Source organism: Tachyglossus aculeatus, chromosome 4 (genome assembly GCF_015852505.1).
Source record: "Tachyglossus aculeatus isolate mTacAcu1 chromosome 4, mTacAcu1.pri, whole genome shotgun sequence".
NCBI classification, from domain to species: Eukaryota; Metazoa; Chordata; class Mammalia; order Monotremata; family Tachyglossidae; genus Tachyglossus; species Tachyglossus aculeatus.
This window is the reverse complement of record NC_052069.1, coordinates 95713730-95740718: the sequence shown is the minus strand read 5'-3', so window position 1 is coordinate 95740718 and position 26989 is coordinate 95713730. Positions and strand designations below refer to the sequence as shown.

The 26989-nt window shown below is 41.9% G+C and overlaps 1 protein-coding gene across 1 annotated transcript in view; it reads left to right on the top strand.

Annotated features, from left to right (window-relative positions):
• Nucleotides 1–15487: 15487 nt before the first annotated feature.
• LOC119927221 (cyclic nucleotide-binding domain-containing protein 1-like) overlaps nt 15488–26989 on the top strand; it is a 38057-nt gene continuing 26555 nt past the window's right edge. Inside the window, exons 1-2 of the mRNA XM_038745748.1 lie at nt 15488–15582; nt 22227–22299. Of these exons, the coding sequence (XP_038601676.1) occupies nt 15489–15582; nt 22227–22299 (167 nt within the window). The 5' untranslated portion in view covers nt 15488. The remainder of the gene's footprint in view (nt 15583–22226; nt 22300–26989) is intronic.

Here is a 26989-nt window from a genome sequence, read left to right as displayed (position 1 = left end):
AACACACTGGAATGAACTGAGATACGTCAATTGCTGTGGGATAGTTTTTCTGGGGGAAGAGATAAGTGTGGGAAAACTGAAGAAATGTGTGCATTTCCACAGTGACCTACCAGTTAGCCCCCTGCTATCTAACATCTTCCATCTTCCTCTTTCATATTTCATTCTTTCCTATAATTCACATATTATTGAAGGAGTTCAGATACAGGCTCTTCTCTGGAGAGGCCACAGGATCAGTGAAAGGAGGCTTTTCCCCCATATAATCTTGGGCAAATATGTTTGCTAGCTAGGATAACTTGGGAAATCCACTCTCTGTATTTCTGTGACAGATGTCATTGAGGCTCAGTGACTTCAGCCTTGGGGTGGACTTTCTTCCAACCTCTGTTAGGTCTATTAGATTCTTCCGTTTCTGGCCAAGGATAATAATAACAATCAATCATGTATATTTATTGAGGGCTTACTGTGTGCAGAGCACTGTACTAAGTGCTTGGGAGAGTATAATTCATTCAATCATTCATTCAATCATATTTAAGTGTGTACTGCATGCAGAGCACTGTACTAAGCACTTGGGAAAGTACAATACAGCAGTAAACAGGGACATTCCCTGCCCACAATCAATCAATCGTATTTATTGAGTGCTTACTGTGTGCAGAGCACTGTACTAAGCACTTGTGAATTACAAGTTGGCAACACATAGAGATGGTCCCTACCCAACAGTGGGCTCACAGTCTAGAAGGGGGAGACAGAGAACAAAACATATTAACAAAATAAAATAAATAGAATAGATATGTATAAGTAAAATAAATAAATAAATAGAATAATAAATACGTACAAACATATGTACAGGCGCTGTGGGGAAGGGAAGGAGGTAAGGCAGGGGGATGGAGAGGGGAAGGAGGGGGAGAGGAAGGAGGGGGCTCAGTCTGGGAAGGCCTCCTGGAGGACTTGAGCTCTCAGTAGGGCCTTGGAGGGGTGAGGAGAGCTAGCTTGGCGGATGTGGGGAGGGAGGGCATTCCAGGCCAGGGGGATGATGTGGGTCAGGGGTCGATGGCGGGACAGGCAAGAACGAGGCACGGTGAGGAGATTAGTGGCAGAGGAGTGGAGGGTGTGGGCTGGGCTGTAGAAGGAGAGGACCTCACAGTCTAGAGTAGGGAAGACAGACATGAATAAAAATAAATGAAATTACAGATATATACATATATGGGCTGGGAGGAGGGGGAAAGACCAAAGGGAGGAAATTAGGACAACGCAGAAGGGAATGGGAGACGGGGAAAGGTGGGGCTTAGTCTGGCAAGGTCTCTTGGAGGAGATGCACCCTCAGTAGGGCTTTGAAGGGAGGGGAGAGTAATTATTTGTCAGATTTGGGGAGGGAGGGTGTTCTGGGCCAGAGGCAGAATGTGGGCCATGGGTCGGTAGCGAGACAGGCAAGACTGAGTCACAGTGAGAAGGTTAGCATTAGGAGAGTGAAATATGCAGGCTGGGTTGTAGGAGGAGAGAAGTGAGGTAGTAGGGTGCAAGGCGATGGAGTGCTTTTAAAGCCAATGATTAAGAGTTTTTGTTTGATATGGAGGTGGATGGTCAACCACTGGAGACTTTAGCTTACAGCCTAGAGGGGGTGACAATCATTAATATAAATAGAGAAGCAGTGTGGCTCAGTGGAAAGAGCCCAGGCTTTGGAGACAGAGGTCATGGGTTCAAATCCCAGCTCCACCACTTGTCAGCTGTGTGACTTTCGGCAAGTCACTTAACTTCTCTGTGCCTCAGTTACCTCATCTGTAAAATGGGGATTAAGTCTGTGAGCCCCACGTGGGACAACATAATTACCTTGTAACTACCCCAGCGCCTAGAACAGTGCTTTGCACATAGCGCTTAAGAAATGCCATTATTATTATTATTATTATTAATAATAAAAAACACAAATGGCATCCATTAAGTGCTTACTATAATAATAATAATTGTGGTATTTAAATGCTTACTATGAGTCAAGCACTGTACTATGCACTGGGTTAGATGCAAGTTAATCAGGTCAGATGCAGTCCCTGTTCCACAGGGGGCTTAGTCTAAGCAGAAGGGAGTAAAGCTATTGGAACTTCATTTTGCAGATAAGAAAACTGATACACAGAGAAATTAAGTGACTTGCCCAAGATCACACAGCAGACATAGGGCAAAGTTGGAATTAGAGCACAGGCCTGTGCTTTCCATTGTTGTTTCTAGGCTACTGTTTCATGCTGTTTCTAAAAGGATATCTTATGGGTGAGCCCTAACACCTCAATTCCCCACCAAGGGATTGAGCCTTGCCGTTTGCCATTGTCCTGGGCCTCACAGACTGGACTGCAGTTGACATCATGAAGGAAAAGGAAGATGACTCTGAGGCTCAAGTCGTGTTTACCAGCTGTTCATTCTGGGGGAAGCTTCATCTCCTTTAGAAATTTTTTCTCCAGTCCTGAAGTGCACTCCAAGAATTGCTATCATTACATTGACTCTCCCTATCAGGGTGCCGAGCCATTGAAATTACTTTAAAATACCTTTGGAAAGCCTCATTCCACAATCACCACGATAAAGAAATCCCTTTTTAACCTGCAACTTGGTATTTGATGTTCCTTAGTTATTTCAGATCTCTTTCTATAGTACATGGCTGCATCAAAAAAAATCTCATTTTATAGGCTATAATTCAAGCAATTCATGTCTCAGGGAAAAGTGTGTCTTAAAAAAAAACCAAAAAACCCCCCAAACTTACTGCTAGGACTTCAGACTTTTTGGTAAGGACACAGCACTGCACATAAATTCAAAGGCGATAGTTATACCAGCAATGCTCTTGCTTTTCATGATTATCCAGTCCTGGATGAAATCTAACTGTAATTGCAAACAGATTCTACAGTGAAACAGTACATAGGAAAATGGCTCTGATCCTGCTGACCACATATCTGGGAATGGACACCTCAATGATAATTTTTAACCAGTAAACTGTTGACCCCAACAGCTTTTCTTAATCCTCTGAAATAGCTGCATGTTCAGATTTGGGGAACTAAATGTAGCCTAAGACATTTGCCCTGTTTTCTGCTCTCAGTTTTGATAGTTCATACTAAATTTCTAGGCTTTTGGCTGTGCGGGGAATATATTTCTAGGTTTCAATTTTCAGTTCAATGAACACTGTTTATCATGTAACATGGGAGTGATGCCTGCGATTGAGAAGTCATGTTCTGTATGCAGTTCAAAAGTAGAGTGGAGAACTCAGTTCAATCCTCACTTGTTGGACAGAAACCTAAATGTTTAAGAGGTTGCTGGTGAGACCAATAAGATCGAGGTACAATGAGCAGATTGAGGCTGGAGGAGCAAAGTGTGTGGGCTGGGTTATAGTGGGAGATTAGTGAAGTTTGGTAGGAAGGAGAGATCTGACTGAGTGCCTTAAAGCCAATGGTAAGGAGTTACTGCTTGATGTGGAGATGGATGGCTAACTAGTGGAGGTTTTTGAGGAGTGGGGAGATGTGGACTGAATGTTGGTTTGTTTTTTGTTTTTTTTTAAATGGAGTGATTGGAGTGGGAAGAGACTGAAGGTGGGGATGTCATTGAAGAGTCTGGTGCTCTAGTCAAGGTGAGATATAAGTGCTAGAACCAGGTTAGCAGCAGTTTGTATGGAGAGGAAGGGATGTGTTCTAGAGATGAAGGAAGAACAGCCAGGATTTGATGAGCTCTCATGAGGGCTGAATGAGAGAGGGGTCGAGGATAATAGCAAGGTTATGGGTCTGCCAGGGAGAATGGCCGTGTTGTCAATAGTGGTGGGAAAGTTGGTGAGAGGACAGTGTTTGGATGGTAAATGAGGAGTTCTGTTTTGGAGTTGTTAAGTTGATTCATTCAGTAGTATTTATTAAGTGCTTACTGTGTGTAGAGCACTGTACTAAGTGCTTGGAAAGTACAAATTGGCAACAGATAGAGATGGTCCCTACCCAACAATGGGCTCATTCAGTTGGACATCCAAGAAGAGATGTTCTGAATGCAGGATGAAATGTGAAACTGCAGAGGAGGAGAGAGATCAAGGCTGGAAAGATAAATTTGGGAATCGTCTCAAAAGAGATGGTAGATGAAGCATGGGAGTGAATGAGTTCTCCTAGGAAGCAGACATAGATGGACTATAGAACTGGACCCATAACTGAGCCTTGCAGGACTCCCACAGTAAGAGGGTGGTAGGTGCAGGAGGAGGAGTGGCTGGAGAATAGAAGAACCAGGAGAGGACAGTGTCATGAAACCAAGGGAGTGGTCTACAGTGTCAAAGGCAGGTGAGAGTTTGAGGAGGATTAGAACATAGAATTTATCCAAAAGGAGGTCATTGGTGACCTTAGAGAGGATCATTTCCATGATGTGACACAGTGTGGTCTAGTGGAAAGAGCATGGGTCTGGGAGATAGAGGACCTGGGTTCTAATTCAGCACTTAGAACAGTGCTTTACACATAGTAAGCACTTAATAAATCCCATTATTATTATTATTATTATTCCTGCTCCGTCACTTGTCTGTTGTATGACCTTTACTTCTACTTTTCTGTGCCTGTTACCTAATCATAAAATAGGGATTAAGACTTTGAGCCCTATGTGGGACAGAGACTGTGTCCAACCAGATTAACTTGTATCTACCCCAGTGCTTGGTACAGTGCCCGGCACAAAGTAAATGCTTAACAAACACTTTTTAAAAAGAGTGAAGGTGGTGGAAGCCATACTGCAGGGGATCAAGAAGAGAACTGGAAGAGAAGCATTGGATAGTGTGCTGCCATATGAGAAGCAGTGTGGCTCAGTGGAAAGAGCACGGGCTTTGGAGTCAGAGGTCATGGGTTCAAATTCTGGCTCTGCCAATTGTCAGCTGTGTGATTTTGGGCAAGTCACTTAACTTCTCTGTGCCTCAATTATCTCATCTGTAAAATGGGGATGAAGATTGTCCCACGGGGGCTCACAATCTGACCACCTTGTAACCTCCCCAGCGCTTAGAACAGTGCTTTGCACATAGTGCTTAATAAATGCTATTATTATAATTATTATTGTTATTATACTCTACCACATTGGGAATCAGTGTGGCCTAGTGGCAAGAACACAGGCTAGAGTGTCAGTGGATATGGGTTCTAATCCCAGCTCTGCCACTTGTCTGCTATGTTCGTTCATTCAGTCCTATTTATTGAGCGCTTACTGTGTGCAGAGCACTGTACTAAGTGCTATGTGACCTTGTGACCTTGGGCAAGTCACTTCATTTCTCCGTGCCTGTTACCTTAGCTGTAAAATGGGGATAAAGACTGTGAGCCCCATGTAGGATAGGGACTGTGTCCAACCTGATACCTTGTAATTACCCCAGCACTTAGCACAGTGCTTGGCACATAGTAAGTGCTTGACAAATGCCATTATAATAATAACAATAATGTTATAATTATCTTATCTATCTTGCCTATGATAACTTCCTTTGGGTCTGGAACTCTCTCCCCCTTCATATGACAGACCACCACTCGTCTTCAAAATCCAACTGAAATCACACCTCCAAGAGAACTTCCCTGATTTTAAATAAATAGTACTACTACTGCTGCTGCTACTACTACTTCCAGTGAATACTACCATTACTGCTATGATTACTACTACTATTACTACTACTTCTCTACTACTATTACTACTGCAATTGGTACAACTGTTACCACTCTTCCTCCTAGTAAATACTACCAATATCACTGCTGTGACTACTACTGCTGCTGCTATTACTAATACCACTAATATCACTATTACCTATTATCCTTATACTCTGCTGCTTCCCCTAGCTGTAATTTATTTTAAAGTCTGTCTCCCCCACTAAACTGTGAACACCTTGAGGGTAGGATTTGTCTACCAACTCCATTGTTTTGTATTCTTTCCAGCACTTAATACAGTGCTCTGCACACAGTAAGAGCTCAATAAATACCATTGAATTATTTACTAGATTATGAGTCCCTTGAGGGCCAGGGGCTGTCTAATCACCTCAGTATTCTTTCTTAGTGCTCAGTACAGGGCTCTGCACACAGTAATTGCTTAATAAGTACTATTACTACTATTCCCATGGAGTGAGACTGCTCAATGCTTCTCAGATCATTAAAACAAATTGAGGCTCAGTCCACAAACAAGCATTGCTCTGGCTTCTTCAGTGTTTGGCCACACTTAATTTGATCACTGGCTTGAAAGCCAAGAGAGCAAACCCATGATTCTATGAGGAAGTCATGCCCCTTCCTACTTTGGTATCTGGTCTACACTCTCATGTAAGCTGACCAACCTCTCTGAAGTGGATGGGACGCTCTGGCATTCAAATCATCCATCCCACTATCTGTCTTGAAGTGTGGACTTCCTGGACTGTTTTGGAAATCTATCTGCCCACCACTGTTCTTGGCAGCTTCCAAGATGAGCCTGGAAGTGGATCTGCTCCCCTTGGCTGGTATGCTGGAGCGGGATCTGTGTCTTCACCTGCAAAATGGAGACTCAATATCTGCTCTCCCTCCTACTTAAACAGTGTGATCCATGTGGGACAGGGACTGTGGAACCCAATTTACATCTACTCTAGCACTTTGAATAGTCTTCAACGCATAATAAGTTCTTAATAAATTCCATTATTATTAGTGTGATTATTAATAGTTCTCTTTTTGAGAGTTTCTTGGAATAGGATGGCTGGAATCATTTGGGGCAGTTGTCCTGAGCAACTGAGGCAGCCAGTGACTGTGCTTGGTTTGCCACGGAAGCCACAGGATTTGGTAGTACCAGGGTTGGGCATGCAACGTGGGAGGGGACTGTGACCCTCCCTGGCCCCAGTATGAGCTGTTCAAGTTCCGTTGGCCCCGTGGCAGGTTTCAGTTCATCCCTGAGAGAGGGGACTTCAGTGGCAGGTGCTGGGACAATGAGGAGAAAGCCTGTCTGGAGCAGAGGAAGTAACACAACTTTTTTCCCTTTGAGTCTTTGCCTTTGCTTCCAATTCCTTTTCCTGCCTTTCTATCCCCCTTAACCCACGTAGGTTTTCCCTGCTCCCTGGAAACCCCATCGTTGGATGTCGGGGGTGGAGGTGGCACCCCCACTTTGACAGGGAGAAAATCTTGTCCCTTTAACTTGGGGGTTTGGGAGAGGCTGGCCACATGCTGTGGAGGATTCTGTCTCTGTAAACCTGGGGTTTTGGAAGAGACTGGCTATGTGATGTGGGGGAATCTATCTCTGAAAACTTGGGGGTTTGGGAGAGACTGGCCAAATGATTTGGGGAATTCTATCTCTGAAAATTTGGGGGTTTGCAGAAAACCTCCAGTTGGTTCTCTTGGTCTCGAACTGAACTGGGCACTCAGTAGGCAGGTAGAAAACTGCAGGAGCAAGCAAACTACTGCCTGCTGAGTTAAGTTGCTATGTGCAATGCTGTGGTCACTGCGACTGATGGTGGGTCGCGCACAAAAAAAAACTTTGGTTGCCCTTCACAAGGTGCTGCACCCATGGTCACTTCCTTCCTTGTTCAGTGTCCCAGCAGAAATGCAACTTGCAGGGAAGAGAGTGAGTGATGCTATGCAAATCCAAGCACTATAATCAATTTCTCCATGTTCCTAGTCCTAAAATCTCAGAATAAAGGGGGATCATTTTTGTCTCAGTGAAAGAGAGCACCAGCACTGGGAATCCGGTTCAGAACAAACTTTTCCTTTGTTCGGTAAAGGCTCTTGAAGGCTCCCCAAACATATGAAATTCCCCTTTCTCCCGCTTAAGACTCTGGTGTTTCGAGCCCACCAAATATGTGGAGAACCTGTGCCCTTCTTTCTGAAGGGTTGATTTGTGGGTGGATTTAGGATTCTTTGAGGCATTGAGCAGCCCACGGCCCGTATCTAGTTCAGTGACTCTGAGTTGATTTCCCTGCTGCACCAACTTCTCCTAAAACATGGGCTGATAAATCCTTTCTGGTTGCTAGGGAACCCAGGACACTTGAGGTATGAGGAAAATGGATAACCCCACATTTTTTTTCTTATGGTATTTTTTAGGAGCTTACTAGTTCCAGACACTGGGGTAGATACAAACAAACCAGGTTGGACACAATCCAAGTCCCACATGGGGTTTGCAGTCTAAACCCCCATTTTACAGATGAGGTAACTGAGGCACAGAGAAGTGAAGTGACATGCCCAAGGTTACACAACAGACAAGTGGCACGTTTTCTATATTCCCTCAGGAAAGCTTCATGGCTTAGCAGATAGTGGTGAGAATTAGGTTAAGGAGGTAAGTGGTTAAGTTTGAAAGGTTAAGTTCATCCCAATCTGAAGTTGGTTTCTAAGTCAGGTGAATTTTCTTAGGAGTAGGTGAATTTTCTTGGGAGTATTGTGCTCTCTAAGTGCATAGTACAGTGCTCTGAACATAGCAAGTGCTCATTAAATGCCACTGATTGAGTGGAAGAAAATGAGGTGGAGGTCTTCTCTGAGAAGCCATTTTAAAAATTTTAGCAGGCTGATTAAATCTAAACTAAAAATAATCCTTTTTGGAACTGGAGAGAACAACACATTTCCATACATTTCTGAGTAACCAAAACACATTAAGAATGAGAGCTCCGTTCTAAAATAAATAGAATCCAATGAAACATAGGAAGAGTTTTTTGGAAAAACTTTAGAAATGAAATGGAAAATTTGTATTCCAGTCACACAGACATGATGGTGCCCTGAAAATATAACAGTTATCACAATACTCAGGATTGAGGTTATTTCTGGGGTGATTAGGGTAGAAATCTCTTCCACAGACTGATGTCTAGTTGTGAGGATGTGATCTTACCAAGGATGCCTTCTCTCTAGGCTTAGACATTGTTTTAGTCTGCATCATTTCCACTTCTTTCCCCAGATCCTGACTGAGGAAAGCCTGGGAAGAAGTGTTCAGGGGACTCTGAGGGAATCCTACCCTGGCATTTTCTAAGGGTGAATCTCTGCCCCCCGACAAGCTATATCCCATACAGATATTTTTCCTGCATGCACTTAAGATGTTTCCCAGGGCAGAGGTCTGGAAGCCACTGCCAGCTGCCCCTTGAAGTCAAGCAGCAGCCATCTGACTCCTGATCTACAAATAAGTGTTATGCCAACATTAGCTGGGAGTTGATGAGAGGAGGGGGGGTGGATTTCTTCCCCCACAGAAGAGAGTGGGGAGAAGGGTGTAAATGACAAAGCATTGGCCTGGGAGTCAGAAGGTTATGGGTTCTAATGCCAGCTCTGCCTCTTGTCTGCTGTGTGACCTTGGGCAAGTCACTTTACTTCTCTGGATCTGTTTCCTTATCTGTAAAATGGGGATTGAAATTGTGAGCCCGCTTTGGACAGGGACTGTGTCCAACCTGATTTGCTTGCATTCATCCCAGTGCTTGGTACAGTGCCTGGAAAATAGTAAATACTTATCAAATTATTATTAGTTCTTGACTCTCTTGCCTCCAACCCCTCATTCATGCTATTCCTCTTGCCCCAGACTTTATCCCCCTTCAAATCCATCAGGGCCCAGCTCTCCCTAGCTCTAAAATCTTCTTCCATCAATAAGGACTAATATTTATTGAGTGCTTACAGTGTGTAGTACACTGTACTAAGCATTTGAGAGATTACAGTAAAAAAGAGTTGGTAGACACCATCTCTGTCCTCAGAGCTAGTGGGGTTGATGGACATTACAATAAATCACAATTAGGGGAAATGGCAGAGTAGAAAGATATGCATTTAAGTGCTGTGGGGTTGAGGTAAGTGTCAATGGGGTAGGGAGACCAAATTCAACTTTCTTCAGTTAATTTTTCTTTTCCCTGGATCACACCCTTGCTACGATCACCTCAGCATGGTTGAAACAACCTTTCACATTTATATGTACATGTGCTGTGGGGTTAAGCATTAGGTGAATGAAGGGTTCAAATCCAGTGCAAATGTAATGCAGAAGGGAGAGAGAAGAGAAAATGAGGGCTTATTCAGGGAAGGCCTTTTTGAGGAGATGTGTTTTTAATAATGCTGTCCTTTTTAACCCCAAAAGGCTATTGACAGTGAAGAACTACCCACACACGAGAGTTTTTATTTGAGACGATCAATACACTCTAATGTTCACAAGTGAGGGTAAATTCATGTTGCATCAGTAGGTTTGACCCATCTTGGTTTTTTACTCTGCCTCCTTATTTCCTTGTCTTCATGAGACCCTTACCGTAGAACAAACCCTACTCTCAATTTCTGCTTGACAGGCTGATCTATAATAATGATGGTATTTGTTAAGCTCTTATGTGTCAAACATTGTGCTAAGCACTGCGGTAGATACAAGATAATCAGGTAGGACACAGTCCCTGTCCCACACAGGGCTCACAATCTGAAGGAGGATAGGTATTGAATTCCCCATTTTACTGATGAGGTAACTGAGGCAGGTAACTGAAGCACAGATAAAGTGATTTGCCCAAGGTTACACATCAGATAAGTGGCAGAGCTGGGATTAGGTCCCAGGTCCCCTGAATTCCAGGCCCACTACCTTTCTACTAGGCTATGCTGCTTCACATCTGTCTGCTGCAGTCATCCTCAGCCTACCCTGCTACATTGTGGTGTTGACATGCTTTTTATCATGGCTTTAAAATGTCTTTCTGCTTTCTGATGGTATCTCTCCCCTTACCTGTTAATGTAGGAATGCAGGCTGCCTCTTGAAGACAAATGTGTTGGGTAGTGAAAATCCCAATGATTTGATGAAGTGAAGAGGGAGAGTTGAAACAATAAGAAATAGAGGAACATACTTCATTGAATCAGGGAGGGGAAAGACCTGGGTTCTCATCACAACTCTGCCATTCAGCTGCTGTGTGACTTCAGGCAAGTCACTTAACTTCTCTGTGCCTCAGTTTCCTCAACTGTAAAATGGGGATTCGATACCTGTTCTCCCTCTTACATAGGCTGTGACCCCATGTGGGACAGGGACTATGTCCAACCTGAATAACTTGCATCTACCCTAGCACTTTCACCAGTGCTTGACACACAGAGCTTAACAAATAGCATAATTACTAAATAGCATGATTATTTCCTCCAAGGACTTTGAATCAAATTATATATTGAAGTTTAAGATTTTGAAATTCCAAATCAAATGATAATGGGAGTATATGAATTAAAAAAAGATCGAAAAACAGATGAATGTGACTCAATGGATCCATGGGTGGGTCTTTGTTGAATTTGTGAGAATTCATATTGGATAGAGCACGGGCCTGGGAGTCAGAATGTCATGGGTTCTAATCCCAGCTCTGCCACTTGTCTACTGTGTGGCCTTGGGAAAGTCACTTCACTTCTCTGGGATTCAGTAACCTCATCTGTAAAATGGGGATTTAGACTATGATTGTTGTGGGCAAGGAACGTCTGTTATACTCTCCTAAGTGCTAAGTGCTTTGCACAGTAAGCACTCTAGATATGATTGAATGAATGAGCCCCTTGTGAGACTATTTACTTTATTTTGCTTCTATTTATTTTATTTTGTTAGTATGTTTGGTTTTGTTCTCTGTCTCCCCCTTCTAGACTGTGAGCCCGCTGTTGGGTAGGGACTGTCTCTATATGTTGCCGACTTGTACTTCCCAAGCGCTTAGTACAGTGCTCTGCACACAGTAAGCGCTCAATAAATACGATTGATTGAGACAGAGATTGGGTCCAACCCAATTTTTTTTCCTCCCCCTCTAGATTGTAAGCTCATTGTGGTCAGGGAATGTGTCTGCTTATTGTTTTATTGTTGCCTCTCAAGTGCTTAGTACAGTGCTTTGCACAAAATTAGTACTCAATAAAAGTGAATGACTGAATTTGTTAAATAGAAAAGTTTTTCAGATGGTTTCAGTTTTTCAGGAAGGCAAAATAGAACTAGGTTAGATGGCATGCAGGAGAAGCTAGCAAAAGAAAAAGTAAAACTTACTGGACAGCTCATTAGGAAGTCTGGGTTCTAGCTCAGACTCTTTTCTAGACCACTTGTGGAATATTGAAATTATTTGGTTTCTTGGTGTTTACATTCCTCTATTTGGAAAACATGGACTATAATTCTTATTACCATAGAGAATGCATACCTGAAAGGGTGTTAAATACTACCTGGTACGTTAGAAGAAAAATCACGTGAAATGGATATGCTGATCAATCATTTATTGAGCACTGACAGTGTACAGAAAGGAAACTAAAACCTTGGGAAGAGTTCAGAGAATAGGTAGACATTTTAACAGATTTGAATATTGAGAAATCTAGAAAGACACAGCACGAGGAATCAGGATGGTCGCCATTCTGAGGCGTTTCTTTTCTAAGTAACCAGGAAAAGGAGGTGGCCTGGTCCTGTCCATATTTGGCCATGTAGCATGGTGGGAAGAGTTAGGGATAATTTTGCACATTCTGGGCCATTTAGGTCAAAAATCTTTCTAACCCAGTAAATTTTAGAGAATTCTGTCAGTGTGGTGATTGGACTGAAGGGTTTTTGTGAAGCAGATGCATGCCTTCTCCACTTTATTTGAAAGATAATCTAGCATGGCAGCGTCAGCACACCTCTAGGAAATAATTTAGGTCAAATAAAAGGTTTCTGTTTTGTGCAGGACACCCAATGTGGGTTGTGCAGATTACTGTGAAATAAATAATTGTTAATATCTTTAAAACAGAATGGCAATATCTGAGGAGGTTTGTGAACTCAACTCAGTTTCCAGAGTATATACAGTTTTCAGTATCTGAAACTATTCCTATGGTCTAGTTCCTTTAAAAATGTTATTTGCTATAATAAACAGATAGCATTTTCCTAATTTTAAATGCTTTCCACCATCACTAATAATAATAATTGTGGTATTTAAGTACTTACTGTGTGCCAAGCACTGTGCTAAGCACTGGGGTACATACAAGCTAATTAGGTTGGACACAGTCACTGTCCTGCATGGGGCTTACAGTCTCAATCCTCATTTTACAAATGAGGGACCTGAGGCATAGAGAAGTGAAGTGTCTTGTCCAAGGTCACACAGCAGACAAGTGGTGGAGCTGAGATTAGAACCCATGACCTTCTCCCAGGCTCATGCTCTATCCACTATACCATGCTGCTTCTCTGCTCAACATAGATTCTTCAATATTTCGTTTTGCTGAGGAGAAACTAAAGCATTATGAGAATTTTTTGTGGGGGTGGGGGCTAGGACAAATTGGAAGGTACTGGGGTTTATCGCTGTCTTCGATTAATAAAATCCTCTCATACCCTTAGAAAAACATCCAGACTTCAAAATTGATCAATATTTTTGTGATGCTTCTGCCCTCCTTATTTACTTTGGGGAACCACACACTTTTAGATTAACCAATATATAATTGTCTTCAAATTTGAAGACAGTGCTATGGGCAGGGAATGTCTATTATTATACTCTCCCAAGCCCTTAGTATAATGCTCTTGACAAGTGTAAGGGGAAGCAACATGGCTTAGTGGAAAGAGCACAGGCTTGGGAGTCAGAGGCCATGGGTTCTAATCCTGCTCCACCACTTGTCTGTTGTGTGACCTTGGGCAAGTCATTTAACTACTCTGTGCCTCAGTTTCCTCATCTGTAAAATGGGGATTAAGACTGTGAGTCCCACATGGGACAACCTGATTACCTTGTATCTATCCCAGTGCTTAGAACAGTGCATAGCACATAGTAAGCGCTTAACAAATACCATTATTATTATTATTATTATGGGCTCAAATATGATTGAATAGCTAAATAAATTATGGATATATATACATATATAGTTTCTATGGTGCTAGGGGAGGGGTGAATAAAGGGTCCAAATCCAAGTGCAATGGTGAAGCAAAAGGGAGTGGGGGAAGAGGAAATGATGACTTAGTTGGGGAAGGCCTTTTGGAAGATGTGATTTTTAATAAGGTTTTGAAGGTGGGGAGAGTAATCATCTATTGGATATGAATATGGATGGTGTTCCAGGCCAGAGTCAGGATTTGTGGGAGAGGTTCAGTGGTAAGATGGACAAGATTGAGGTGCAGTGAGTTGGCATTAGAGGAGCGAAGCATGCGAGCTGGGTTATAGTAGGAAATCAGGGGAGTAAGGAGAGGGCAAGGTGATTGAGTGCTTTAAAGCCAATGGTAAGGAGTTTCTGTTTATGGTGGTGGTTGTGTAATCACTGGAGGTTCTTGAGGAATGGGGAGATATGGAGTGAATTTTTATAGAATAATGGAGTGGCCAAATCGGTTGGGACAATATGGCTTTCAAAAAGCTCTCAGCTTCTAGGATGTTACCTTTTTTCAAAAAGATACATTCATTCCTTCCACGTAGCTGTTCTGGCTGCTGCAGGCACTTCCTAGTTTTCCAAATTCCACATTCTGGGTCTTAATTCAACCACAATTAGAAGGACTCAAAGATAGTTAAACATTCAAGCATTTAGTACAATGCTCTGCACAGAATAAGTGCTGAATAAATACCTTAAATTGTTCAAAGATTCTCATGGAAGAGAATGGGTTTGTCGGCTCACCAGGGAAGCTGCACCTTTAAATTCTAAGGTCTTCTGAGTTTACTGTCTCATCCCTGTAATTATTCATCAGCATAGTGTAATGGTTATTACATGGGCCTGGGAGTCAGAAGGTCATGAGTTCTAATCCCAGCTCTGCCACTTGTCTGCTGTGTGACCTTGGACAAGTCACTTCACTGAGAAGCAGCATGGCTCAGTGGAAAGAGCATGGGCTTTGGAGTCAGAGGTCATGGGTTCCAATCCTAGCTGCACCAATTGTCAGCTGTGTGACTTTGGGAAAATCACTTAACTTCTCTGTGCCTCAGTTACCTCATCTGTAAAATGGGGATTAAGACTGTGAGCCCCATGTGGGGCAACCTGATCACCTTGTAATCTCCGCAGTGCTTAGAACAGTGCTTTGCACATAGTAAGCGCTTAATAAAAATGCCATTATTATTATTATTATTATTATTATTATTTTCTGTGCCTGTTACATCCTCTGTAAAGTGGGGAATGAGACTGTGAGTCCCATGTAGGACAGGGACTGTGTCCATCCCAGTTTGCTTGTATTCACCCCAGGGCTTTATACAGTGCCTGGAACACAGTAAACACTTAACAAATGCGACAATTAATTAATCGTCTCCTATGATCATCAAGGAAACCTCTTCCAGCTCCGCTTTCCACCCTGAATCCTCCTTAGGTTGAGAAACATGAAATAGAACTACTTCATATTCCATATTCTACAAGGCTCTCTCACTTCTGCCTCAGATGAAAATCCCGGAGGTAACACTATAGGATTCTAGTTTCACTCTATTCACTTCCCCAAGGAGATTCAAGCTACAGGATTGTTCACCAGAATCCCTTATCTCCAGGCACCCCATCACACTTTCCCAATTCACTCATTTGGTTACAGGGAGTTGGTTTCCTGAGAGAATTTAGAACTCATCCTTCATGGTCAACAAAAGTGATAGGTTAATCCCTGGCCAGTCTTCACCAATCAGAGACCACAGTACTGGTTTATGATGTCACTTGGGGAGTGGGAGTCTATCACTATTTGAAAAGTCTTTGATCTGCTGGTGCTGTTAAAAAGAGGTCAGGATGCCCATCTCCCCTGTGACAGTAGCTCTCTTCAATAAACTTTCAAAGGATTCCAACCAGGCTGCTGCTCCTCCTCCTCCCCGGAGTATACCAAGTAAGTTAGAAGCTCTTTTGTGGGTTTAACAATCTATCACTCCATCTCCTGGCATCTATCATGAGTGGTCTAAATTCGTAAGCAGTTTTATCATGACTCTGCTGGTTCTCCTCAAAGTGTTTCTCCGCTCCTCCACCATGGAAACTCCAGGTATTATGTTGCCCAATTCTCTTACAGGTGACTCCAGGAGCTGAAGGTTTTTGCACATGCAAATGTCTCCACATCCAACAGAGACTCTTTACCATTGGGTTTAAGACACTAAATTATCTCTCTCCCTCCTATCTTACCTCGCCGATCTCCTACTACAACCCAGTCTGCACACTTTGCTCCTCTAAATATCAACCTCTGTACTTCAATCTTGTCTTTCTTGCTACTGATCTTTTGCCCACATCCACCTCCCTCTGGCCCGGAACTCCCTCCCACTTCGTATATTCTCCGCTACCCTCCAAAAATCACATCCTTTCCAAAAGGGTTAGCCTGACTAGTCCTCTATTTTTCCCTGTTCACCTTCCCTTCAGCTTTGCCTATATACTTGGTGGAGTAACCCTTAAGTGCTTTGCTATTCACCCCAACCCCACACAACTTATGTTCACAGACATTAAAATAAATTACAGATGGGGAAATAAAGTATAAGAATGTGAGCCTAAGTTGTGATATACATAAGAAGAGCTTACAGTCTATGGGGAGGCAGACACAGACATTATTTCCCCATCTGTAATTAATTTTAGAGTATAAGAATGAATCTGTCTCCCCATAGACTGTAAGCTCCTTATGGGCTGGGATCATGTCTACCAGTTCTATTGTATTTTCCCAAGTGCTTAGAACAGTGCTCTGCACACAGTGCTCAATCAATACCATCCACTGATTCAAAGATCCTTTTCCTGATCAGTATTATGACGGAAGAGCTGACTTTTTGGAATTTTGACAACAAACCTTTCATATAAAAGGGAATCATTGCATTAGAAAAGCAAGTAGCTCTCTGACCCCCTACTGGCCCGCACAGTGTGGCTGAATCAGTGACAAGTTGCTAGGAAACATAATCAATCATTTATTTAGAGCTTACTCTGTGTGGAGCACTGCACTAAGTGCTAGGGAGCATATAATCACTTCTTTGTGTCTCAATTACCTCATCTGTAAAATGGGGATTAAAACTTTGAGCCCCATGTTGGATATGGGCTGTGTCCAATCTGATTAGCTTGTATCTATCCCAGTGCATAGTGTAGTGCCTGGAATATAAGTGCTTTACAAATACCTTTTTTTAATATAACAGATTTAGTAGACACATTTCCTGCCCACAGTGAATTTACAATGTAGCAGAAGTTCCCCAAGCTAGGGATTGAGAGGGGCCATGGAGGGGCTCTCTGGGAGATTGAGCTGGACCACAATGGTGGTTCCTTTGTGCCCCTCATGCCCCCCACTCTATTATGGTATCTATGTGTATCTATTATGTAACTATGTATCATTAGCCCTACTGAGAGCTCACCTCCTCCAGGAGGCCTTCTCAGACTGAGCCCCCTTTTTCCTCCCCTGCTCCCCATCCCCCCGCCCTACCTCCTTCCTCTCCCCACAGCACCTGTATATATGTCTGTATAGATTTATTACTCTATTTTACTTGTACATATTTACTATTCTATTTACTTTGTCAATGATGTGTATCTAGTTTTATTTTTATTTATTCTGGTGACTTGACACCTGTCCACATGTTTTGTTTTTGTTGTCTGTCTCCCCCTTCTAGACTGTGAGCCCGTTTGGTAGGGACCGTGTCTATATGTTGCCAACTTGTACTTCCCAAGTGCTTAGTACAGTGCTCTGCACACAGTAAGTGCTCAATAAATATGATTGAATGAATGAATGTCAAGCAGTGTTATAAGCCATGGGTAGACACAAGCTAGTTAGGCCAGATACATTCCCTGTCCCACATGGGGCTCACAGTCCTAAGTAGGAGGGAGACCAGGTATTGAAACCCCATTTTGCAGTTTAGGAAACTAAGGCACAGTGAAATGACTTGCCCAAGGTCACCCAGCAGGCAAGTGGCAGAACTTGGATTAGAACCCAGGTCCTTCTGACTCCCGGACCCGTGCTCTATCCACTAAGCCACAGTGCTTGAAAAGTGCTCAGAGTTTTACCCATTCAGATTGGCTCATTTTAATCATCATCACTGTGACTTGAAAAATTCATGCTAAAGGAGGGGAAAGGTGAATCCTTGACACTGTGGGCAGGAAATGTGTTTGCTTATTGTTATATTGTACTCTTTGAAGTGAGTGCTATGCACTCAGTGCCCTGCACACAGTAAGCACTCAATAAATACGATTGAATGAATAATAAGGGCTCAACGATTGAATGAATGAATGAGCCTCTGTTTCTCAGACTCCTGAAGGCTTGCAGGGAGAACCAGCAGAATTTCTGGGTAAAACATACTTTTCCACTAGAGGTCACACTGCACATTACTTACAGAGCAGCTGGCAGCATGACACTGGGGAAGAAAGTAGGTGGTGGGGCCCTGCACACTTAACTAGAACAGCTTGTTATGCATAAAAAGAGGCTGATTCTGTTCTCTCACTAGCCAAGGACCCACTAAACTAAAACAAAATAAAAAGTTACTTGGTAGTGAATAACCAAGACAGACACTCTTTAGGTTACTTCATCAACTTTCATGCCCTGAGCTTATCAATTCATAAACAGCTTCAGAAATTGATCTCCTAGGGTCCAGAAAGAGTGAATGAATGTTCTGTAAGTACTTAACTCATGAGGAGAAAACAGGGAAAATCTGCCTCCATATATACGAAATGTTTTGAGATCTGCAGGAGAAAGGTGGGGTTTGAGATCATGTCTGTCAACTCTATGGCACTCTCCCAAGTTCGTAGTACAGTGCTTTGTGCAAAGTAAGCATTCAGTAAATACCATTGTGTTATTAATTGCACATATACAAGATGAAGAAGTACAGACTCTTGCAAGTAGAGAAGAAAAAGATTTGAAAGTCACAGATCACAATCTCTCTCTCCCCCCACCTCCTTAGAGTGTGGAATTCCATGCGGGGGCAGGGACTGTGTCCCATCTATGTTGTATCTACCCCAGCATCTAGGACTGTGCATGACATTTAGTAAACACTTAAATACAAGTGTTATCACAAGCCAAATACTCACCACTACATCAGTAGTGCAAGAGTGTAGATTAGAAAGAAGGCGACCTTAATGTGGGTTAATGTAATGATTGTTGAGCTACCTTGAGAAGCAAATTGACCTTGTGAAAAAAGCACAGGCCTGGGAGTCAAGATATCTGGGTCCTGATGCCAGTTAATTCATTCATTCATTCGTATTTATTGAGCACTTACTGTGTGCAGAGCACTGTACTAAGCGCTTGGCAAGTTCAAGTTGGCAACATATAGAGATGGTCCCTATCCAACAACTGGCTCACAGTCTAGAAGGAGGGTGGGGGTGGGGAGTTCCAACACATTTGCTGTGAGAAAATGAGCAAGTCACTCAACATATTCGTGCTCTGTTTCCTCATCTGTAAAATGCGGATAAGATACCTGCTGAAAACTTTCCCCAGTCAGGCTTTTGTTTTAAAACATGCAGAGTGAAAACTTTGCAGTCCGCCTGGGACCAGGCAGGAAATGGCAACTTCCCTAACAGTTCGACTTTAAAGTTTGCTCCAGGTAGGGTGATGAGCCCATGGCAGCGTTTCCAGCATTTGCTGGGAATTCCATGTTTCATAATTTAAAATGTCCTATAATCCCTGAAGAAATCAAGATCAGCTTTTTATTTAAATGTGTGTAGTAAAAACTTTGTAATCCAACTGGGTCCAGGCAGGGAACTAGCACATTTGGGATTCAGAGCTTGCTCCTAACCTGGCTACAGTCTTGGTTTAGCAAAGCACAAACCTCTTGTGCACTTCATAAGGCACACAGTTAATCCAGTAGTTTTTATTAAGTACTTATTGTCTGCAGAGCAGCGTATTAATTGCTTGACCCAGTGGATAAAGCATAGGCCTGAGAGTCAGGACCTGGGTTTTAATCCCCACTCTACCACTTGCCTGCTGTGTGTCCGTGGGCAAGTCTGCTAACTTCTTGGTACCTCAGTTTCTTCATCTGTAAAATGGAGATTGACTGTGAGCCCTATGTGGGACAGGAACTGTGTCTAACCCAAATAGCTTGAATTTACCCCAGTGCTTAGTTCAGTGTCTGACACAAGTAAGGATTTAACTATTATCATTATTATTTTTCTGTAAAAAAGGGAAAACAACCCCCAAAACAGTTGTTAAACACGTTCCCTGCACATAGAGCTTACATTGACTCTTTTACTGTAACTGGTTTATCTGTTTTTATTAAAGTTCCTAAAACATGCTGAGCTCCTCACCCTGGCAAATTGTAAACCATTATCACCTGTACATACCAATTGGAAAGGCATAATTTTACCAAAGGAATAAAAAGGAAGTTGAAGGGAGGGAAACAGCGATGACTCCTTCTCCCCAAACACCCCCAAATCAATTTTGATTACACATGGAGTCCATCCCTGGGTCTGAAGTGCAAAAGTGATATAGTGGTTGCAAGTAAATCAGTGCATGGCAAGTAAAAAGTGCCAGAGTGATATTTGGGGGGAATAAAATCTGTGAGTGGCAGAGATATGACTAGGGAAGTTATCTCCTAGAGAAATTGTGGTTTCAAAAGGGCTTTGAAACTTGCAGAGCTGTAGTCTGACTAATATGAAGAGGAAGTTCCTTCAGGAAGAGAAGGAACTGAACAAAGGTCAGACGTGGAAGAGACGAAGCAAGGATAGGAAGCTATTTGGTCAGAATGAAGACTCCAGGCTGAGGTGGAATGAGAAAAGAGAGTGGGTTAGTAGTAGGAAGACAGCTGAATGAATACCTTAAATCCAGACAGTGGTCAGGGATTCTATTGGATGTGAAGAGGAATGAGTAATAATTGAGGGCTTTTGAGGAGTAGGGAGATGTGTATAACTGTTTGAGCAAAAATGAGTATAGAGAGGGGAGAGACTGGAACCAGAATGACTTGAGAGGCTGATTCAGTATTCAAATTGGGATATGGACAGTACTTATGTGGTTGCTGTTTGGATGGAAAGAACAGGGCAATGTACCTAAGAAAAACTGAGGAGAAAAAGACAATAGAACTTAGCCATAGACTGAGTATAAGAGTTGAGGATAATGCCAAGGTTTAATGTTTTAAAGACAGGAAGGATGGTGGTATTTTTAACTGTGGTGGGAAAGTTAAATGGAGGAGGGGACTCGTTTATTTATGTATTTGTTACTATGGAACTCTGGCACTTATGCTGTTGTTATTCTGAGTTTAGATTTGGATAGATTGACCTTGAGGTGCTGGGATAGACCTGTAGCCATTTCCTGGAGTCAAGAGGTAATGCAGGACTTTATTTGGGATGTGAGTTTGGGGGCAGCAAAGCAGACTTGCCTCATCTGTATGCCTTCTCCTTTAGACTGTAAACTCCTTGAGGGCAGGGATTCTGTCTACCAACTTTACTGTATTCTCCTATGCACCTAGTACAGTGCTCTGCACAAAGTAAACATTCAATGAATACCATTTACTTAATTTACCACCAGTTTTTCACCAGTTCTCTTGATTATGCCCTTGAGAGTTTATCCAATTCAGAACAGTAGGAAGAAGCATGAAATTTAACTGTGCTCTTGCTTCCTGTAATCAGTCACTCAGGGAGTTAGATCAGGGGTGTTACAACTAACTCTTCAGGAAGGAAACATTGTTCAAAAGGATTGGATAATGAAACTGTTCTCTGGCACAGCATCTCCTGTAGATTTCCTTTTTTGGTTTTTTTTTTTTTGACATAATTAAGGGCTTACTGTTGTTGACCTCCAATTAGAAACTTTTTAAAGGAAAAAAGATGTATGAAGATCTGGTCCAGACTTCAGTAATGGGGAAGGCAAGATTGCCAAGATTTTCAAAGTAGGAGGAACATGGGGCAGAGAAATGCAGCTTTAGTTGCAGCTTAACATTGATTAAACACTCAAATTTTTTTATAAAGCATTCAGGATCTAGAGCTAGAAACAATCATGGCCTAATCAACCAATGAATGGTATTTACTTAGTGTTTACTGTGTGTAGAGCACTGTACTGTGTGCTTGGGAGAGTACATACACCGCAGTTGGTAGATACGTTCCCTGTGCTCAACAAGCTTACAGTCTAGAGACGTTTTATCATCTAAAAATCCCTTTATCTTGTCAGACTTCAAAATTTGTGGGGAAGACAGAAATTTAGAGGATAACTACACCTTCAGCACAAATTTACATTGGGATTCCAATTTCTCTCGAGTGAAATTGTGGTCCAGGACAGGTTTTGGATTTGAGGGTCCATTTGGACCCCATTCTAGTTTGGACCCATGAATGTGGGTCAGGATTTATATTCCAAAGTGTAGGTGACTTCATGCTGGGTAGTTATCTGCTGGGATGCAGATTCTTGGTGACATCTAAAGTTTCTCATCTCATTGCCCTATGAAGCAATGAAATTATTTTCCCATACCCAACCAATGATGTTAATATCTCTTCCAAATTCATTGACTTGCTTTTACCATAATTGAAAAATGGTTGCAATTAAACTGTACTTACACACTTGGCGAAAATGGCTCCAGAAAATTGCTCAAATTTTTTATTTATTCTTCCTAGAGTTGAAATGTTCTAAGCAGATTAATTACGATCAGTTGGATGCATTATGCCGCATTAAAGGACTACGAGCCATGTAAGTAACAGTAATAGATTTACTTTATTCTTTAGCTCTGATGAATGTGAATAGGAATGCTTAGGGGCAGAATGCAAAAGTAAGACCATTGCTGACATTCATGGATACTGAGTCACCACAGAAAAAAACACTGGAAAATGTAAGCCTAGTTATTTCTCCAGAATGAATAGGGCAGGATAGAGAGACCACAGGAAACCTATTAAGACAGAATAAATGTGAGTCTGGCACATTCCTAGGTGAAAACATAAAGTGTGGAAGAGATACCTTTAAAGAATTGTTAAAGGATTCAACCTTCACTAGAATGTCTTTAGCAATACACCAATAGACTAATGAAATAGTTAAAGGTGCTAAAAGTAGGCTTCTTTGAAATACATCCTAGGAAATATTATGTTTAATAGAAATTTGAGATATGAAGTTCTTGGAAATTTACTGAAGAGTCTCTTTTCATTAGGGGACAGGCATTACATTGCCCAGATTGAATGTGAGATGTGAGGGATGTTCTAGTCATAAGATTGGAAGCAAAGACCCTTTGCTCTTTCTCTCTCCCTCTTTCCCCTACTGCTTCCCCTTTCCCTTCTTTTCACCTTTCCAATCAGTGGTATTTATTGAGCACTTACTGTGTGCAGAGCACTGTTCTATATGTTTGGGAGAGTTCAATATAACAGTTGATACCAAGGAGCTTACAATTTAGAAAGGAAAATCCCCCTCCTTTCTTAATTTCCCTCTCTCTCCCAAATCTTGGTCCCTGGAGTTGACGGTTCATCAAATCTAGAGAACAATTACCCAGCTCTTAAAAAATGAAGTATATTACATCGTTTGTTCTTGTAACTTTTAGAAATTACTTTTTCATCATTAAAATACATTTGTATTTTATACTCTTTTTTTGTGGCACACCCTCTAAATGTCCTCTTCCCACCCTGAGAGCATAAGCAAGTTTGTCTCTTCCCCCAAAAGAAAGCAAATGTCTACTCTTCCCCTTAGAATAAAGGTGGCAATTGATTAGGACTCTTAAATGATCCAGGATTTGACCCTATTTTTCTTACATTTGCTAGATTATTCTATTTTTAATGTATTTTCTCTATAGATTGAAACTGTTTCTAGTCTGTAAGCTCACTTTGGGCAGGGAACGTGTCTGTTATATCATACTCTCCCAAGTGCTTAGTACAGTGCTTTGCACACAGTTAGCACTCAATAAATATGGTTGACTAAATATGATTGAATGTTAGGAAATTTGGATTACGTTTCTAGGACCTGCCCATGTGGGGCTGCTGGAAAGGAGAAAATTTCAAATTAGAATCACAGCAAGTAAGGATTTAGGTGAACCTGGCTTCTAGCCTGTATGCTTTTGGGAGAATGTATAACAAATGAGACCATTTTTTATGATCCCAGTTTCAGGTAGAAAGAAATTGTCCCTTGACTATGCTGGTGAGAAAGAAGTTAGGTCAGCTGATTTACATGGAGTGGTTTGTAATATGACTTGGAGAGCTAATCATTTATTATCATCATTAAAAAGGAGAAGCTCATTTTATTTTCTTGTTACTGCAATTTCCTACTGGGCCACATGCTTCAGGGATTCATTTGGGAATATTATCCAGGTTTTCTGAGATTGCAAAACCACTTTATTCATGTCCAGTTAAGTTAGGCTTTAGTTTACTAAGAGTGAAGGAGATTTTACCCTGTTTATTTTCTGATAAACAACATTCTGCCCTCTGTGGAATTTTAAATAGTTCTAATAGGAAAATCTACCTTAAGATTAAACAGAATCTGGGCTAGGGCCCCGAGTCTCCGCACTCATTCCCTAGGGGACAAAATTAGAACTAAGAAACCCTGAAGGTTTTTCTAAAGTAGAATGAATTACAGAAGCCGAAGGGTGAACTTGGAAAGGCAATAATGAAACAACTTTTTTGATAAAAGAGGGACTCGAGTGAGATTCAAGGATGTTTCTCCACCAGGTATATTTGTTAGTCCCAGCTGCTCACAATCTTGACTCCACAGCTCTGTGGCCTACAGGAGGAAGAAGGTTCTTTGAGTCGCAGGAGGCATTTATTTAAATTAGTGGTGCCCAGGTCACATTGAGGAAGGAGCTTTCCTATTCGCCGCCTTTGTTCTCCTCCCAGGATAATTACTTTTGACTTAGCTGGCAGTTCATTAAGCGATCTTTAGCCACATATTTCCATTTGATCACAGCAGGAGTTAGTCGACATTCAAGCTGATTTTCTGATTTGATGATTGCATATTAAAAAAAGTAGTGGGGGGGTGGGGGGGGTGGTCCCAAGAGTCCAAATCTGAGCAAAAGTCATTTGAATCATCTTCCTGCCTCCCAAGTGACTCTGTAGCTGGTAGTTTTGTGCTTCTCAGGGCACTGCATTTGGTGGAAGATGAATGCAAGCTATAATTTCTATGATACCCAAAACCCCTGAGTAGTGGATAGATGGATCATAATTCCGTGCTGAGCACTGTTTTAAGCTCTTGAGAGAGTACACAAGTCGGTAGACATGAACCCTGTCCACAAGGAGCTTAAAGTTAGATGTCTCCTTGAATTTCTTCCTATCTGTAACTTATTTTAATGGCTGTTTCCCCTCATTCAATTTTAAACTTCTTAAGGACAGCAATCAATGATATGTATTGAACACTTTGTGCAATAAGTCATTCTTATTGAGCTCTTACTTTATGCAGAGCACTGTAATAAGTACTTGGGAGAGTACGCTATAACAGTAAAAGTCAGTAGACACATTCCCTGCCCACACTGAGCTTGCAGTCTGGAGGGGGAGCCAGACTATATAAATAAATTATGAATATGTACAAAAGTGGTGTGGGGCTGAGGGAAGGGTGAATAACAGGAGCAAATCAGGGTGATGAAGAAGGGAGTGGGAGAATAGGAAATAAGGGTTTAGTTAAGGAAAGCCTCTTGGAGAAGATGTGCCTACAATAAGGCTTTGAAGGCACTAATGATAATTGTGTTATTTCATTCATTCGATTCAATCATTTATTGAGAACTTACTGTGAGCAAAGCAATGTACTAAGCACTTAGAGTGCAATACAACAATAAACAGTCACATTCCCTGCCCACAATGAGCTTACAGTTTAGAGGGGTATTTAAGTGCTTACTAGGTGCAAGGCACTGTTCAAAGTGCTGGGGTGGATAAAAGCAAATTGAGTTGGACATAGTCCCTGTTTCACATGGGGCTCACACTCTTAATCCCCATTTTACAGGTGAGGTAACTGAGACCCAGAGTAGTTAAATGACTTGCCCAAGGTCACACAGTAGACAAGTGGCAGAGCTGGGATCAGAATCCAGGTCCTTTTGACTCCCAGACCTGTGCTCTATCAACTAGGCCATATTGCTTCTCTAAAAGTGGGGCGAGTGTAGTGAAGAACACTATACTGAGCACCTGGGAGATAAAATGCAGTTGGTAGAAACAATGCCTGCCGTCAAGAGGCTGACAGTGTAATAATTTTATAGTGTCTCTCAAACTCTTAATTTAGCAAGGTGGCCTAATGGAAAGAGCATGACTCCTGGTGTCAGAATCCTGGGTTCTGATCCTGGCTCTGCCACTTGCCTGCTGTGTGATCTTGGGCAAGTCACTTAACTTATCTGGGCCTTGTTCCTCATCTGTAAAATAGTGATTAAATACCTTCTCTCCCTTTTACATAGGTTGTGAGCCCAAGATATGGTGGGTCTGTTTCTGATTTGACCCATCTTGCATTTATCTCAGAGCCTAGTATAGTGCTTGAGGCTCAGTTAAGCACTTAATAGATACCACAACTATTATTATGAGTCCATTTCCTACATATACTCAAAAATATTGATTTCTGCATAATATGATCAGTGGATACTCTTATTCAGACATATGCATCTGTTAACTTGTTTTGGCAGGGGGAATATGGTGTTAATTTTTAACTGATCTTGACCTCACTAAGCACAAATAAATCATGCAGTGCAATTATTTATTTGCCCATGTTTAGGTTTTGCTAACCAATCTGGGCAGAGAAATGCCCCATGACAACCAACTTACCTGTTTTAATGGGTTTTCTAAAATGAGAAACACCAAGGCGTATTGGAAAGAATACAGGTCTGGGAGTCAGAGGACCTGGGCTATAATACTGGCTCTACCACTTACCTGCTATATGATCTTGGGGAGGTCACTTAACTTTTCTGTGCCTCAGATTCCTCAACTGTAAATTCTAAGCACCAGGTGAGACAGGGACTGTGTCCAACCTGATTAATTCACATTTACCCCAGCCCCTAGAACAGTGCTTGACACACAATAAGCACTTAGATACCATAATAATAATAAAAATCTCATGGAATCAGTCTTTTCTCAATATAATGATTATAAGAATAATAGTATTTGTTAGGCACTTACTTTGTGCCAAGCACTGCACTAAGAGCTGAAGTAGATATAAAGAACATCAGGTCTGACATGGGACTCACAGTTTAAATAGGAGGTGGAACAGTTGTAGAATCCCAATTTTGCTGATGAGGGACTGAGGCACAGAGAGATCGTAACTTGCCCAAGGTCATAGAGCAGGTAAGTGGCTGAGCCAGGATGGAAACACAGATCATCTAACTCCCCAGCCTGGGCTCTGTCCACTGGACTACTCTGCTTCTTACTCTCCTTTATTACTGGGGTCTAATGGTGCTAGTTATAGCATTACCAAACATTTACCAATTTTTCTAGGGAACCTT